This window comes from Calonectris borealis, chromosome 14, assembly GCF_964195595.1.
Source record: "Calonectris borealis chromosome 14, bCalBor7.hap1.2, whole genome shotgun sequence".
NCBI classification, from domain to species: domain Eukaryota; kingdom Metazoa; phylum Chordata; class Aves; order Procellariiformes; family Procellariidae; genus Calonectris; species Calonectris borealis.
In genome coordinates this window covers 3439935-3456644 of record NC_134325.1, presented here as the reverse complement: position 1 = coordinate 3456644, position 16710 = coordinate 3439935, and the positions used below count along the sequence as shown (strand labels likewise).

Here is a 16710-nt window from a genome sequence, read left to right as displayed (position 1 = left end):
CTCTGAGAGTGGTCTTTCCTTAAGCAGTTTGAGATGCCAAACTCTTTCTCGGTGTCCAGAGACTGTGTCTCCCCAACCTGTTGGCCCAGTACATCTGGTCACCCACTTGGGTGGACTCATCCGTGTTTCAGCAGGGCTTCTTCCCTTCTCTGTGATAAGGAAACATGCTAGAAGCCTGTCGGGTTTGTCTTTTGTATTAAAACATAACCCAGCCTCTTCAGGGTGACATGACAGTGTCACCTGCCTGACCCCGCACCACTGGGGCAGCAGGCGCTCCCAGCATCCCTCCTAGCCTACAGCCTTCTGGGGCCACATCTCCCTGGCTGAGTATTGCCAAGGGTAGTCCTCCAACAGGCTACTCGAGCTGTCCCCTGGTCCTCTGGGCCAGTAGAACAAGCTCCTGCTCGACTTGGGACGTAGAGTGGTACTGTAGCAGCCAAAGCGGGACTCCAGTTTCTAAGTCCAGCCTAAAAACCACTAGGATGTGGAATTCACGCTCCCAGAGCCTGGTGATGAAGAACATGGGTTTGGTTTTTTTTCAAAATGTAGGAAAAATCCATCCCTCTTGCCTGGCTGTGCGATTTTTAGTCCTAGCGCTGCTGTACGGGAGCTGGAGACTCCGTTGCAGAATGAAGGCCCCATGTGCCAGGTGGAAGATAAGAGCTAATCCCTACTTTGAAAAAAGCATCATCTACATAAGCAAGACGGATGCAGCCAAGTCCCACCCCGTTTTCTGAGCGCAGATCTAAGCACACAGAGAGCTTAACTGATTTCCCTGCTGGCACATCCCGAGCCTCTGTTCCCCCAGGATGCCTTAATACCCCCATCAGCTATTCTCCTACGTTAAAGAGATGGATTTAACCCAAAAAGGCTGGCTGGGTCCTGAAAACCAATCATGCAGCCCACCGTTCCTCAATAGCCCAAGGGGAGAACAAGTCATCTGCTACCAAATATTTATCGACAGGAATACGAGGGCATTGCTTCTCCTTGGGGGATTGTGCCCAAACCTTTAATCGTGCCATGAGTACTGAACGATACATCTCAGCGGGAACAATCACAGGCTTGATCTTGGCCAAGAGTTGGAGAAGCCAAGAGCCAGGATTGTCCGCCCATGCTTTTCCGGCAGGGAGCAGAGCACATCCCACCCCACGGGCAGCCTGCACATGGCCCCACGTTACCTTGCCCAGAAAATCCTCAGGTTTACACCAGCCCCCCCATTTACTGCACCGTCTCTGCAGAACTCCCTGCACGTGACAATTTGATAACTCACTCTTTATTGAATGTCTCTACCGGTGCAAAGAAGAGAAAATTTTTCATTATATGTCCCCTTGAGTAGTAGGGCGCTTGGCCCTGACCCTTAGGGCTGTCTTCATGGGCCTGATCCTCCAACTGACTCCGCTCTAGGTCTGATGAGGGCTTTGCCAAAAGCCCCCTCAGAGAAGGACCTGCCTAAGGAGAGGGAGGATGAGACCCCTCGTTTATGGAGATGACTTGCTCCTCTGGTTGGCTCAGCAATTTGTTGCTTTGGGAGACTATTTTTACTCACCGTCAATGATGAAGAACGTTGGTTTGGGGGCTGGTGGCTTCTTCTTTTTCCGCTCTTTCTTGGATTTATTTTTAGGTTCCTTTGGGAGGGAAAAGAAGCAGAGTGCAGACTGAAAGCTTAGAGGACAGGAGACAGAGATCAAGGGAGAGTGGGGAGATGGGATTTACCCCTCCAAGCCTCAGGCCACTTCACTGCTTACGGGGCTTAGCAACCCACTGGGGAATTTTATAAGGGGAATAGGAAAGAGCATTCAGGAGGTTGTGGGCTTTCTCCTTCAGAAAAAAGCAGGGGCAGGTCCTGCTAACGGTTTTCCGGAGAGCTGGAGTAGGATTTGAGATGGAAGACTTTCTCACGGGTCTTATAGTACTTGATTATGCTACGGCCCACGTGTTGTTAACACGATTACAGAATTGCTTTGGGGCAGGAAACGTCTTTCTGTTCTGTTCATCCCATGCTTAGCACAAGAGGACGCAGGCCTTGATGCCACAGTAATACAAGTGATTATTCATACTCGTCCCAGCTTTTATCTGAAAGGAAAGTGGTCCTAGACCTTATGGTTGAGGGCTTGCATGCATGACCTTTAAAGACTCCCAGAAAATAGGAGGAGTGTTACAAAAATGCAGAATATTGATGTTTTTTTCTTCCTTATGTCGTCATTTTTTAAGCCAGTTCCCTAATTTTGAAGGGTCACATGAATGGTTTTTGAACCGGTGATGCTGCATATATGCCGTTGTGGTCCACAGTAATAAAACTCTCCCTGCTCACACTTAGCATTGAAGAAGGTGATGAATTACCAACCCAAAGACCCAAAAGTGCTCTGCAAACTGTAGGGCTGATCAGGTACCTAGAGAAAAGAAAAAACAGCCATCCAACCTCCCTTTCAATCGTCTTCACCCCAGGGAATGCGCCCACCTCTGTTGATCCCACGTTCCCCTACACCACCCTGCTGCCTCCTCTTGCCTCCTCCAGACCCCCTCTTTGACCTCTCTTCTTCCCTCCTCAACCTCCATCCCTGCCTGACGTTAAGAAGAGGAGCGGCCCTACCTACGCAGCGTTCCCCAGATAAATGAACAGCAGGCCCATCAGTCGCTCCTACGGCAGACAACAATCTGCACCCGAGGGGTTTCGTTCCTCCTCCCGAGCCTGCGGGAAGGATGCTCCGCACAGCTGCGGGTTGCCCAGGTTTGTCCGAGCCCTCCGGAAAAGCTGACGACAGCTGGCCACGGCTCTGCCTCTCCTGCAAACGTCTTAATCCCATGGGAACATCACTCTCACCCCGGCGCTGCTTCTGCTCTTTAGCAGCTTCTTGGAGAGAGGCCTGGGTCTCGTCACAGGCACTAATAAAACCCTCTTTACTTTGGCAGGACCCAGCACCACTCCAGCAGCAATAAATCCCGAACCACAGGGCAATTTGTCCTTTTTTAGCCTGCACAGGTGCCTTCAGAGGGATTAAATCAGCCTCGTGGAAACTGCACCCCCTCCAGCCTGGGAGCACCGTGGCTGTGCGAGAAGTCCCTTCGCATCCCACCAACCCGTGGGGATGAACACGGGGTGGGTGCCCCTACGCAGGAGCTAAATCTGCTTGCGAACAGCCGAGTGAATTACCGTCCTTATTTCTTAGCTCAGCACTCTGCGGGTAGGCTTAAGGCATTTCCAGAGGATTTCCCTCCCCCTGCAGGTACCGCTCACGCGAACTTTTGTTTTACCCTGCCTGTTTCCAGTACTCTGGATTTCTCTGCTCTCCTTCCCCAGAGCCCCAGCTGAAGTGGCTGCTGCCTCAAAGCCACCTGCGCCGGGCCGGGCTCTGCCGCGGTGGGGTGACACGGCGTGTCCTCATGTCCTCGCACTCCCCGTGCCACGGCTGCGTCCTCCCGAATGACCTGCAGGCTGTCCCTGCACGGCACCAGCTGCTCTCCAGCATCGCGTCCCTGGGGGGGACGCTACCGCAGTGTACCCCAGAATCGGGTTTCCATGCAGCTCCCAGGGCAGTTGGCAACGGGAGGCAGCAAGCATTTCCCTGATCCTGTGCCAAGCCCGGGCATGGGCAGAGCCTCCCGGGCTTGACCATCCTTTGTGACATCCCCACCTCCTTCCCCTAAAGCAGCCACATGCCCTGCATCCTGCTGCCGGGGTGCTCCCACTGGGATTTGCTCAGTGCCGGCAGGATTTATGGCCCTGCACACAGGGTTTATCCCCTTTCCCTCCATCCCCCATGGCGTTTTTTTCCCCATGGCTCTGCATCGCCACCACCTCCCCTCGCCACGTTGTCTCCATGACCCCACACGACCCTGCCACGCTTGCTTGAGGTTCTCACCCAGGCCCGTGGGAGCAAACCCGCAACCCAGGCTGCAGCGAGTCCCCACTGCAAAGGTCTCTGTGGGTGACGGGCAGAGTGGGGCCAAGCATCCCCTCCGGGTGGCCAGGGAAGCCACTCAGCCGGGGTCCAGGAGATGCCCTTCTCCAGCGGGGTCCTACCAGGATGCTCCAAGCAGGAGGTGACGTCCCGGTGGGGAGGACAGGAGGAGAAGCGCTGAGATACGCAGGAGCTCTCCTGCGTGGAGCATGTTCGGGGGGGGGGGGGGGAGGAAGGGGGCTGCGGGTTGACCTTCCCAGCCCCTAACTCCCCCCCTGCCCACCCCTAGCCCATGGGTGCCCCCCCCCCGCCCCGGCCTCCCCTCCTCCCGCCACTCCAGCGCCGAGGAAGCCGAGCCGGAGGCAGTGCTGAGCCGGATATGCTGCGACTCCCCGCATCCCTCCTTGTGAGCATCCCTCGCTCCTCCTGATGCCTTCGGAGGAGACGGATGGACGGACGGACAGGCAGCCAGAGGTGGACTAGTCTCTTCTATTTGCAAAGCTGGGGTGGGGGGGAACCTCTTCCCACATCCCCTTCCCCATCCTCTCTCTTCCTCCCCTTTCCCCCTCCTCCTCCTCCTCCTCTCCGGCCACGATATTCTCCCCCCAAAAAGGGGGGGGGGGAACCTGCTGGTAGGTGGAAGGAACGGGGAGATGCAATCCCATCTGGAATCCCGCAGAGATGAGGACTCAGCCAAAAAAAAAAAGCCCCAAAAAACTAAAACCCCCAGGAGGGAGGGAGGGCGAGGGGCCGAGCTGCTCTGCCGCACCGGCAGACCCGCTCCGCCCGCCGCCCCGCAGCCGGGCAACCCGCTCCCATCCCGGCATGGGACAGAAAGCAGAAGGCCCCGACAGACAGACAGACAGAGAGACCGACAGACCGACCGGCGGGCGGGCGGGGAGGGCTGCGGGGGGGATGCAGCGCGGCTAACCGGCAACTCCCCCGGAGCCCCCCCGGCTCCTCCCAAGTGTTTCTCTCTGCTTTTATTTGTTTCTTTCTTTTTTTTTTTTTGTTTATTTCTCCACTCGTGACTCGGGCGCGAGTCACGCAGGACGGCGGGCAGCGGGGGGGGGGGGGAGGAGGAGGAGGAAGAGGGGGAGGGATGCTGCCCGCTGCTGCCCGCTGCTGCCCGCTCCGCTGCCCCCGCCGCGGGGCCGGGGCCGGCGGCAGCTCCGCGCCGAGGCGGCGGCTTTGTGGTCCCCGGGCGTAGCGGTGCTCCCTCCTCCCCCTCCTGCCTGCCCTCCTCTCCTCCCTCTCTCCTCTGCCCACTCCCTCGCTCCTCTCCCCACTCTCTCCTCTGTCTCCCGGTCCCTCTCTCTCTCCTGCCTTCCCCCCACGTCTCCCCTTTCCCGCTCCTTCCCCCCCTTTTTCTTCTCCCCCCCACCCCGCCTCTCCATCCCCTCACCCCCATTTTTCACGGGGGAGTTTTTCACTTTGCCAGGGCAGAGCGCGGTGACGCCGCGGCAGCCACCACGGAGAGGACACAGGACCCCCCCCTGGGCCTGCCGTGCCCCTTCGAGGGGGTGGCCTGGACCCCGAGGCCCCCCCAGGGTCTCCCGCAGGATTGCTTCGCCTGCATCGCCAAGCCCCCGGCTCTCCGGCAAGCCTCGCCTGTCCTGTCTCCTTCTTCTGCCGTTTATCTCATGGAGAGCAAGAGCTGCAAAGGGGACAGCCTGCGGCCAGCGGTCCCGTGCAAGCACTCGGTGGAGAAGAAGACGATGACCAACCCCACCACCGTCATCGAAATCTACCCCGACACCACCGAGGTGAATGACTACTATCTCTGGTCCATCTTCAACTTCGTATACCTCAACTTCTGCTGCCTCGGCTTCATCGCCTTGGCCTATTCATTGAAAGTGAGTAGTGAGCGCGAGGCGCAGGGTAAGGGGTTGCCGGAGGGAGGGGAGAGCGTTTGGGGGTCGTGCCTGATGTAAATCACATCTTGGCCACCCAAATGAGAGGTTGCACCCGCTGGGGCTGGGGATGGAGAGAGCCAAGGCATGTTTTGGAGCCGGGGATGTAGCTTCAGGTGAGGAAGAGGCGCTTTGACTTGCTCCGGTACCCTCGGAGGCTCCTCTGTACCGCGGCGGCAGGGTGATGGGCAGGCAACGCAGGGCTGGCTTGGCTCGTGCTGTGTCCACAGGCACCCCGGCACCCGGTCCCTTCTTTGGGATCCTGTCGGTTAGAGATCTTGTCAGGGTAGGATCCGGCAGCGTTGGATGGTCGGGCAGAAGCAATAAGAAGCAGCCGGCCAGGGTCAGCCGGCGCCTGGCAAGTTGCGGGGGGGAGCGGCTGCCAAGGTGCAGGGCAATCCTGCCTGTTTCCTTCTTGCCCTCTCCCTAATTAAAACACCAGAGCTGGTGGCCAGCTCCACCATCCCCCAAGCCCTATAAATCCCAAGACAAACCCTGGAGACCTGCCAGCATCGTGGGAACGAGCCCTGGGTAGCTGAGGAGAGGGAAGAGGGTACAGGGGGGCTTTGCACGGCACCGGGGCTGGGGGGAAATAGAACCGTGTTGATGGAGAGGGTGATGGCGTGGAGCACAGCCGGCGAAGGGGACGGGACTGGGTTACTCCCAGTAGCTGCAGGGGAGAGCAGCCCGGCCAGGGATGGCGCCCAGCAAACATCTCTCGGCAGCTGCCGGGAGAGAGGGGCCCGGGCTGCCCTCCCCTTCCCTGCCTGCCGGCCTCCAAACTAACTGAATGGATGTGCAGAGAGCCCGGGGGCAGCTGGGCGGCCCCGCAGAGGAGCTAGCTGATTTGTTTTGGCAGGCAGCGTTTAGAGGAAGGCCAGGGCACAGGCAGGCTTCGTCACAGAAGCAGATCAATTAACCCCCTCCAGCTCCCGTGAGCTGGACTGCGAGTGCCCAGCGCTGCAAGGAGGCTGCTCCCGAGCCCGGCAGGGTCTCCGGCAGAAAGGCTCGGGGTCAAGTCTGCGGACCTGTGCTCTGGGCTCACCTAGCACTGGCACCGTGGTGCCTGCCTCAGTTTCCCCTTCCCTGAGATGGGCGATGAGCACCCATCCATCACCCATGCAGAAGGCTTCACTGCTGTCTGGGTGAGGCATTTAATAGCTTAAATCATGCCGGGGCTGAGCATCACCGCAAGCAGGACTGACCCAAGGGCAAATCCAGGCAGTGGCAGCCTGACACGAATGGGGGGGAGGGAGTCCCTTAACACCCCCACTCATTTAGCCAGCGAGGGAAGAAACTGGCTTCCTCCTTTTTCTTCGCTCGTCTGAATTTGCCTTTAACGATCAGCATCTTTCCCATGCAAGAGACCCGGTCACAGCAGGCTAAGAAAGGGTTTCACGTCACGGGGACACGGCGGGTATCGGGGTAGATGCGGTCCCTCGGCTGCAGCCAGCAGTGGGGGCAGGACAGCCTGAGGAGCGGGCCGACCCATCCCAGGGGACAGGACGGAGTAGGGTCTGCCACCTACAAGGTTTTCAAAGGCTGGACCCTTCACTACCCGTGACGCGAGGTGGAAGGAAGGACAAAGCCCAGAAGTAACCCGAGGCCGGAGCCTTGTGCCAGGGCAGAGGCGTGGGCTCAGCATCCGGCTGCAAAGGTCTAGAGGACATAAACTCCAGTGTGAGAAAAAGAAGTGGTGGCGAGGGATGGCAAATGGGCAAATAAGCTCCGAATCAGGGAAATGAAAATAGAAGATGGCTGTCAAAAACCAGCCTTGGCTTTTGGACTGCGGAGGCGGGAGCTGATCGGATGTAACGGTGGTACCCGAACAGACGCAGAGCTGAGCGGGTAGAAGTAACTCCACCGGTCTTGGAGGTCCCCAGTGGCTGTGACTCTGTGTCAGGGGGAAAACAGAAATAAAATGTGCCTCAGAGGCACAGGACAGAGCTAGCAAGTAGCCGAAGGGATGGCAAATGACCACGTGGGCTGCTGTTGGGATGGGTGGTGGGAGGCAACTGGGATGCTGGGGCAGTAGCAGAAGGTCTGTCCTGGGGAAGACCACAGCTACTGCAGAGACCTTCACAACATCCCAGCCAGGCTGGATGTTAGGGTCGTTTCTCCAGAAGCCTGTTGTTTTCAGCACTTTTACAGTCAATAAGGTGTTTCCCAGAAGTTCAGAGAAAGCAGAAGCAAGGAATGCCCTGGGGACAGATGTCCCTTTAAACAGACTTCTCTTGTTCCGCTGCAGTTAAATGTAAGGACAATTTAGCAGCAGATAACTTAAGTCCCAGCCTTTCTAAGATGTCTGTGCTCTGCAGAGACCGAGTAAGGTGCTGTGGGAGGGAGGGGGGAGCAGCACCTTCCCCTCCCTGAGCCCATTCTGGGACCTCTGACGGCAGAGCCCTCGGCCAGTGGAGCAGAGGTTTCCTGACTGAAGGGCCGTCAGGGCACTGATGGCATTAAATGGTTTCCCAGGTTGTGGTTTTTCCATTTCCTTTAAATAACTGAAACATCTAGCAGCCTCAGGAATCATCATTTTCATTATCAGAAATAGCATTTGCAATACCCTGCCATAAACATAATCTGCTTTTGCCAGATTCATACCGTTAATAAAGTAGTAGCTCCTTGTGCCCCAAGCCCATGCGATGTTTCATTATGGACCCTAGCACATCCTAACATTTCCACCGGTTTCAGCAGCACAATGTCCACGGTGGAAGCCAGATGTAGCTTAGGAACACTCGAATGTTCCTGTAAAGCTGTCTCCTTCCCCATGCCCATTTTTACTGGTTTCAGCCGCAGCTGGGAAAACAGTACCTCCGTGTCTGCCTGGCCTTTTGCACGCCAGCTGCAGCCTTCTAGATTTCTTTCTGCAGAAAAATGCTATTTCATGGTGACCACCATTTACTAAAAAATGCCCCAAACCCACCCCGGCACCAAAGAATTTACGCTCTTACTCAAAGAAACACATGAAGTCAGGTGAGGGCAAAGTCTGTGACACCCAAGCCAAGTGCTCTGTGTGACAGACACCCCCGCCAAGCGCTCTGAATAACAGTGTGACGGCACGCCCCCTCTTTATTTACACCCATAGCGGGCCAGATCCTCGGCACATACAGCTTGCTGGGCTGCAACGGAGTCGCACCAACTCACGTATCCCTCCGGGGGTTATTTCTAGCATCTCGGGCTTCTCAAGGTCAGCGTCCCAGAGCGCAAGCAAGGCGCTCGCATGTAAGCATGCGTTGGTGCTGGGGAAGGAATGATAAACAGCAGGACCAGGGAAGTGAGAAACCCTAAAGTAACCTTAACCCCAGCCCAGCACAGATGCGAGGATCACTCCGACGGCAACGCTTTGGATTCAATTGGTTTTTACCAGGAGCAAATGCCGTGGCCCGATATTCAGCAGCTCCCTCCCCTCCTCTTTCCCAGCTCTAAGTGGTAATTAATGATGCATCAGCGCCTGGTGGCAGGAGGTCTCGCCTCGGTCGTTAGGAGGTCCGTCTCCGGAGACCGCCGGGGTGAGCAAGTCCTTCTCACTACCCATTACACCATGAGGCGGTAGATCAGAGGAGCTGGGATCTGAGACGAGCCGTGCTACGGATGCCATGTCGTGGTTCTATAGAGTCGAAGATGGCAAGAAGCCCTGCTGGCTTTTTAAGCCCCACCAGCAGCCCACGGGGTTGCTCACAGAGTTTTCCTGCCCCTCGAGGCCACCGAAATTTGCACCCCAGGAGAGCTGAGCTCTCCTGCCCGCTCTCTGCCTGCCCCTTAGCTCGCAGCTCCGGGCACGACTGTTTACCTTCCCCTCTCGCCGTGTGTTGACCTTCCCCATTTTGAGGAAGCAGACGAGCACAAATCTGTAGCTATTTATTAACCCCAAGAAGCAGAGAGGCTGTGGCACCCGCTTAGGCAGGCTCTCGGCCCGCTTTTTGGGAGGAGCGATGGTTTATGGAGGTGGGTGAAATGCAGAGGCGACAGCCCCGTGACGCCGGTGCCGGCGTGGTGGAGGTACATGGGCTGGAGAGCTCTTGACCAATTCATAGAGCAAATAAATCCAGGGATCCCCTCCAGAACTCCTTATGTGTAGGGACACGGAGCTCTGCACAGAAACAGGTTTACAGACAACCAGCTGTGGGCTGCACGCTAAAGGCTGGGCTGCCTTAAATACAGCCTCATTAGGCTCGTTATCAGCAAACCATCTCCTCCTGCAAACTGAGGCAGCACTTTGTACCTGCACAGCAAGTTCCCTGCTCCCAAAAATGAGAGGGGCCGAGCCCCAGAGCAGAGAGAGGGGAGATGGCTGCTGGGGAAGGGACCACGAAGGAGGATGGTAGGAGTCAAGGGGAGTGCTTGGAGAGGAAGCTGAAGGCAAGGAAGGGCAGGAGACAGTGGTCAGAGGGAGGGAGAAAGAGTCCTCAGGCACCAGCACGCTGGAGGTGTTGGAGGACAGGGTGAGCTGGAGGTGTTGGAGGACAGGGTGAGCTGGAGGTGTTGGAGGACAGGGTGAGCTGGAGATGGTGGAGGACAGGGTGAGCTGGAGGTGGTGGAGGGCAAGGTGAGCTGGAGGTGGTGGAGGGCAAGGTGAGCTGGAGGTGGTGGAGGGCAAGGTGAGCTGGAGATGGTGGAGGACAGGGTGAGCTGGAGATGGTGGAGGACAGGGTGAGCTGGAGATGGTGGAGGACAGGGTGAGCTGGAGGTGGTGGAGGACAGGGTGAGCTGGAGGTGGTGGAGGACAGGGTGAGCTGGAGGTGGTGGAGGACAGGGTGAGCAGCAGGGAGGTGACAGACAAGCAGGAATGGAGGGAAGGGCCCCCACTGCCTTTTGCTGGTGGGAGAGGGGAGGAGGAGTGTCTGCATGTTAAACCACAAAAGTGGGCTGTGTTTCGTGGAAGGTCGGGCATGGAAGAGGAAAGGAAACATATAAGTTGTCAAGCTGGACCAGAGATGAGCTTTGCCTTGTCCAGGGTACTATCTCCAAAAGGGCCACCACGCAGCGCTTCGGGGTGCCTGGGGAAACCCCGCAGTCAGCAGATGCAGGATAATTATCCTTACACACCAGTCATCTCCGTGCCAAAAATCCCCAAATAATTCTAGGCAAGGTGAGAAGGGTCAAAGTGATGATGAGAAAAGAGTCTGTGAGTAAGGAAACACCACACTTGGGTTTGGGGGGGTTCAGCCTTGTGACCTTGGGGACCTGTGCCTCACATTACATCCTCGGTTGTGGAAAGAAGCAGCTTCCAGGGCTCCCAGAAGCTGATGCACCAGCTGCCAGCACATTATGGTGATGGTGGCCACAGGAGCATGAAAATAGGAAAAGCTGAGGCTGGGCTATGAGAAAGACACTGGCATCTCCTTAAGGACAGAGCGGGGAAGGAGCCAAAACGTCTATCTGCCTTCCAGGAGAGCTCCTCCTCCAGAGCCCAGCTCGGGTGCCGCAGCAGGACATCGAAGGGAGACGTCCGTGAGCATCTGGGGGGGCAAGGCCAGGCGGGAGGAGGTGAGGCCACCCCGGAGAGATGCGAGAAGCCGGGGCTGCGAGTGGTTTGGAAGGAGAAACGCCTTTTTATTGCGCTTGTCTGCCGCAGGGGCCCTGGCACTTGTCCGGAGCTCAGAGGCTCCCTTGCGATATAAATGATAATGGACAATAAGGGCTGATTTGCATGAGGTGACCACTGAAGCCACAGGCTTCAGATAATAAGGGAGGAGAGGAAGGGGACCAAGGACTTGGCGAGGATGAGGGATCCAGGCGACCAAGGCCAGAGCACCGGAGGAGAGCTAGGGAAGGGAAAAGGCAGGGAAAAGGCAGGGAGCTGCCGGGGACGGGGAGTGCGGGCAGAGCTGTGTGTGCCGTGGGTTGGTAGGAGTGGGTGGGTGGGACCGGCTGGAGGGGCAGGGAGAGGAGGCAGCTGGGTGCCCTTTGGCAGGAGTCGAAGGTAGCTGTCCGTATCATCGTTTGGGCCCAAACGGCAGGAAAGAGAAGAGATGGGAAGGATAAAAAAAGGAACTGGGAGGAAATGGTGGCACTGGGGAGAGGGCAGCCCCGGGAGCCCCTCGCTAGAGATGCGGAGGAGCAGCGGGACTGGAGCAGGGACAGAGGGAGAGCCACGGGAAAGTCGAGGGCAGGCGCTGCTGAAGCGGGCTGTGGGAAAGAGCTAAAGCACCGGTCACGAGTGGCAGGCTGGTGTCAGGTGGGAGAGGCTGCTGGGAGCACTGGGAGAGGGCTGGGCACGGAAATTAGGGCAGCAGGGCACCTGGGGGAAAGGAGGAGCAGGAGGCGAGGAGCCGGGGAGAGCTCCTGGGGCCAAGAGGCACTGGCCCCACAAAGGCAAAGCAAGTGGCTCGGCGGTGGGAGGGTTGCAGAGCTCGGTGTGCCGGCCATGCCAGTCAGCTGGAGAAACCTCCGTCTGCCTGGCAAACACCGGCGGCGAACACCGGCTTGCCCGCGGCAGAAAGCGACCTCTCCCAGCCGCGGCAGGGTTACAGCGGAGGAAGGGGCAAGAGGTATTTGCTCTGTGCAGGGTTTGCCTCCGGCAGCCCCGCTGCTGGGAAGAGGAAAGCGTGTGAGAGCTTCAAAGAGCCTGCCGGGATTTCTGGCCCGAACCCAGCACCCCTGGGGCTCTGGCTGCAGGGACCTCCGTGCTTCTCACCGATGGGTGAGGAGGTGCTGGCTGCCTGGCGCTCCTGCGCCCAGGGGTTTTTGGGAGGATGCTAAACCTACCGAATCATTTCAAAGGTGAGTCATCCCGGACACAGAGCTGACACAAAAAGGTGTGCGGGCTCCCAGGCTGCTGGCTTGCTGCCTTCCCAGAGGTCGTCTCCGCTGCTGGGAGCACCAGCCAAGCACGCCACAGAGCTATTTGTGACTCTCCCCTGTCCCCGCTCCCAGAAGGATGCCCTGAAGCTGCCGAGCGTGCAGCAGCGGGGTGGTGGGTGGACGGCTCCAGCTGCAGGCTCCCGGGAGCGGGGCGCAAGAGAGACCGAGGACGTGGCACCGCAGGATTTAATACGAGGAGGAAAACGGAGCTCTCGTTCTTGCCTATGGGCCTGCCGGCGCCGGCTCCTGCGGGCTTCATGCCAGCAGCAGCCTCCCTCCCCACGGTCCAGGATTAAGGAAGAGGAGGGGGTGCTTGTGCAGAGAGGTCCTCACTGTTGTGACTGAGGACGTGACATTTGCTTGAGGGTTTGAGATGTGGTTTTGGAGGCCCCGTGAACCAGCATAGCTCAGTGGGAACGAGGGGTTCAGCAACCCTTCCCCACACCCGGCAAGTCGCAAAAGGCTTTCAGGACAGCCCTGTGGATAAGCACTGCAGGAGGGAGAGAGAAAAAGTCACTAAGACGTGCTCTGAATCCATCGCAGAGTCTTTTCGGAAAGCTCCTGGTCGATAAAAGCCCTTTCGTATTTCTAGGCAGGACTCTGGGGCTGGTTCTCGCAGGCTGCCACCGACATCTAGCGTCCAGCCGGCAGCGCCTGGATGGTGCTTGTGCTCCGGCAGCAACGGCAGGGCAGGCTGCGACGGACACGGAGCCCCACGGCCTGCGACCCTCCGGCCGCAAAGCGGGCAGCGAAGCAGGCGCTGCCACACCAGGCTGGCCCCTGGATGCTCCGCTTGGATATGGGAAAGGGAAGAGGGGTAAAGCCTGCTGGTCCTTTCATCCCACATCTTTGTGGCTCCAGCTGCCTCGGGCTGCTGAGTGCCGGCTGACGGGGCGGTTTGGGGACGGGGACACAGCCCTGCTAGGAAGGGTTGGAGCCTGCCCGCTCATCTGCTGGGCTCAAACTGCAGAGCTGCTGCTGGCAGGCAGTGCCATGCGCTGCCTGGCTGTGCCATCTGCTGCCTGACGATGCCATCGCTGCCTGGTAGTGCCATCCTTGCCTACTAGTGCCATGCGCTGCCTTGCAGTGCCATCGCTGCCTGGTAGTGCCATGCTTGCCTACTAGTGCCATGCGCTGCCTGGCTGTGCCATCGCTGCCTTGCAGTGCCATGCGCTGCCTGGTAGTGCCATCCTTGCTTACTAGTGCCATGCGCTGCCTTGCACTGCCATTGCTGCCTGGCAGTGCCATGTGCTGCCTGACTGTGCCATCTGCTGCCTGACAATGCCATCACTGCCTGATAGTGCCATCCTTGCCTACTAGTGCCATGCGCTGCCTGGCAGTGCCATCGCTGCCTGGCAGTGCCATCTGCTGCCTGACAATGCCATTGCTGCCTGGTAGTGCCATCCTTGCCTACTGGTGCCATGCGCTGCCTGGCTATGCCATCGCTGCCTGGCAGTGCTATCTGCTGCCTGGTAGTGCCATCCCTGCCTGCTAGTAGCATTGCTGCCTTGCAGTGCCATCTGCTGCCTGCTAATGCCATCTGCTGCCTGCTAATGCCATCGCTGCCTGCTAGTGGCATCGCTGCCTTGCAGTGCCATCCGCTGCCTGCTGGTGCCATCGCTGCCTAGCTGTGCCATCCGCTGCCTGGTGCCATGGAGGAGGTGGAGGCAAAGCAGTGACACGGACACGCACAGTCCTTACCCACTGCAGAGCTGTCCCAGGGCAAGCCCATGAAAGTCCCAGCCCGCAGGACAATGAAGAGAGCAGACCGCGCTGTCAGGATTGAAAACTGCCGGTGGCAGAGACGCTACACCAGCCGCATGAGATCTGCAAAAGGAACTCATTAACCCGGGACTGCTTAATATGCTGGAGGCTCCTGCGCAGCCCTGGAGCTGCAGTAGGAATGCCGTGCCAGGTTTTGCCCGCTCAGCCCCTCAGCGCAGCGGGAGGCACGGGGATGCACCCCGAAACCACAGCCAGCCTTCTCGCTCGCGGGCCGGGCGAGCCGAAGCCCAGCGCTGCAGGACCAGGGGGCTGTGACACGGTGGGAGGGATGCTTTAGTGCCCACGGGCGTGGGGTGCACGACGGTACCTCGGTTCCCTTGTGCAGCCTCGGGCTCAAAATGGCACTGCCCCACGCCAGGGGCCACGGGGACCTGGTTTGCCTGGTTGGTAACAGCAACGGGTCACTCTTCCAGGTCTTCTCCGCTCCCAGGGGTCTCCAGCCCACAGGCATTACAGTGCTTGGCTTCACAAGCTCAACCCATAGCAGAGCCGGGGTGCAAACCTCAGCTCGGGGTGTTTTACGGCACCCCAAGTGTTCAAATGCAAAGAGGCACAGCCCAGCCCTCGTCCACCGCACAGGTACCCAACAGTGTGCGTGTCGCTTGAAATAAGTTATGTCTTTTTATACATCTCCCAATTTCTTTTTTTTTTTTTTGTGGTCTCAGGTCCGGGATAAGAAACTCCTCAATGACTTAAATGGAGCAGTCGAAGATGCCAAGACAGCTCGGCTTTTTAACATCACCAGCTCAGCCCTTGCCACCTTCTGTATCATCCTTATCTTCATCTTCCTGCGATACCCCCTCACTGACTACTAGAGTGAGGCCAACAGCAGCGGCCGCCGCCAAAATGCCTCTACGCCAGAAGTGTCTGCAGTTGTTTCTTGTAGCAAGGACGCAAAAAAAAAAAACCCACACTCCACCTTGATTGCGAAAAAAAAAAAGCCAATTAAATACATAAATAAAAATTAAATGAGTTGATCAGCCTAGCTGAGCATACCCTTCCTGCCCCCAAACAGTTTGTGAACTGCTGTAGGAAAGGGTCTCACTCTTACACACGTACAGGGAGAAAAATAAACCAAGAAATATTTATTTTATGGCCAACAAGCCGTGTGACAAGAGCGTGCAAAGCCGAGAGCGACGCATGCCTGGCAGCGGAAAGCTGGGCTCTGGGGAGCCGCGGGGTCCCGCCGAGTGGGAGATGGATGGTGACCGCGGCAGGGCTGGCTCACAACATATCAGACGTGTTCAGACCGCCCCACCACGTACGGGGGTTTCTTTTCCCTTTCCTCACTCGAGTTTCATCCACTGGTTCAAACACCTCCCAAGCCCTGGAGAGCTGAGGGTCTTAGGAAGTTCGTGCTAGGGAGCCCCAAAGCCTCCAGAGAAGCCCCAAAGCCTCCAGAGAAACCCCAAAGCGTTAAAGGGCAGGTTTCTCCTCAGGATCTCCCGGCAACGCTGAGAAGAAGGCACCTTCTGGAGAACTCGCCTAAGCCCCCTACACCGAGTGCTACTGTATTTCTGTAAACGGTCAATAAAGATACCTCTGATATCTAATGCTGCTGGGTTAATTCCTTCCTTAGAGGGGGTGGGCTCCTGGTCCCCACAGGCTGGCAAGAGCCGCTTGGGAGAGGTTTAACGCAGGAGTGAGGGATGCTGCTGCAGGTCGGGGCTGCACGCAGCCGTAAAAGAGGGCGCAGATCCAGATTGAAGAGCAGAGACCTCAGTGACTCCCGTGATGGTCGATCAATCGCAAGCAAGCAAATGCAGCCAAGCGGGCAGGTCCCCCCTCCCCTGCTAGGACCAACGTTGAAGGTAGAATTAAATCCCCGCAGTCTGAACCTGCTGCTACCACAGCCCTTCCCGGGGTCATTAGCGAGAGCCAGGTTTCGGAGATGCCACGCGTTTGCCACTGAACAAGGCAGGAACTGGGAGCCCTTCCCGGTAGCTGCCTGCGGCTGCCTGCGGTTGCAAATCCACACACCCTGACTTGAGAACACCACAAATGAATGGCAAGACCAGGACTAAAATACAGCTTTTCAGCCCCTCTGACCCTTCATCTCATCTCATATGCCGCAGCCGCCTCATCTTTTTCCAGCTGTGAGATGACCTCGTGCCAAGGGAGACCGGTCGCTGCAGACCAGCCATGGGGCCAGGAGGAGGCAACAGCGTCCACCTTTGCACCCACCACGGAAAGTGAAGCTGCAGCAAGAGATGGGGAATGCAGACAGGCCGTCGTGGGACACTTCCTCCTCTGCTGAGTGCGTGGTTAAATCAACGTGCTGTCTGGGCTGTGCTCAGGGAGGGCTG

General features: G+C 57.8%; 1 protein-coding gene across 1 annotated transcript; it reads left to right on the top strand.

Moving 5' to 3' along the window:
* Positions 1–4269: 4269 nt before the first annotated feature.
* On the top strand, positions 4270–15954 carry IFITM10 (interferon induced transmembrane protein 10). Its single transcript, XM_075162764.1, has 3 exons — positions 4270–4373; positions 5341–5755; positions 15070–15954. The coding sequence occupies exons 1-3, from the start codon at positions 4348–4350 to the stop codon at positions 15217–15219; spliced, it is 591 nt and encodes a 196-aa protein (XP_075018865.1). The 5' UTR covers positions 4270–4347; the 3' UTR covers positions 15220–15954.
* Positions 15955–16710: the final 756 nt, after the last annotated feature.

Coding starts and splice junctions, on each gene's coding strand:
- IFITM10 (XM_075162764.1), top strand. CDS start 4,348: ATGGACGGACGGACAGGCAGCCAGAG. Junction 4,374..5,340: donor GGACGGACAGGCAGCCAGAG/GTGGACTAGTCT, acceptor TCACTTTGCCAG/GGCAGAGCGCGGTGACGCCG. Junction 5,756..15,069: donor CCTTGGCCTATTCATTGAAA/GTGAGTAGTGAG, acceptor TTGTGGTCTCAG/GTCCGGGATAAGAAACTCCT.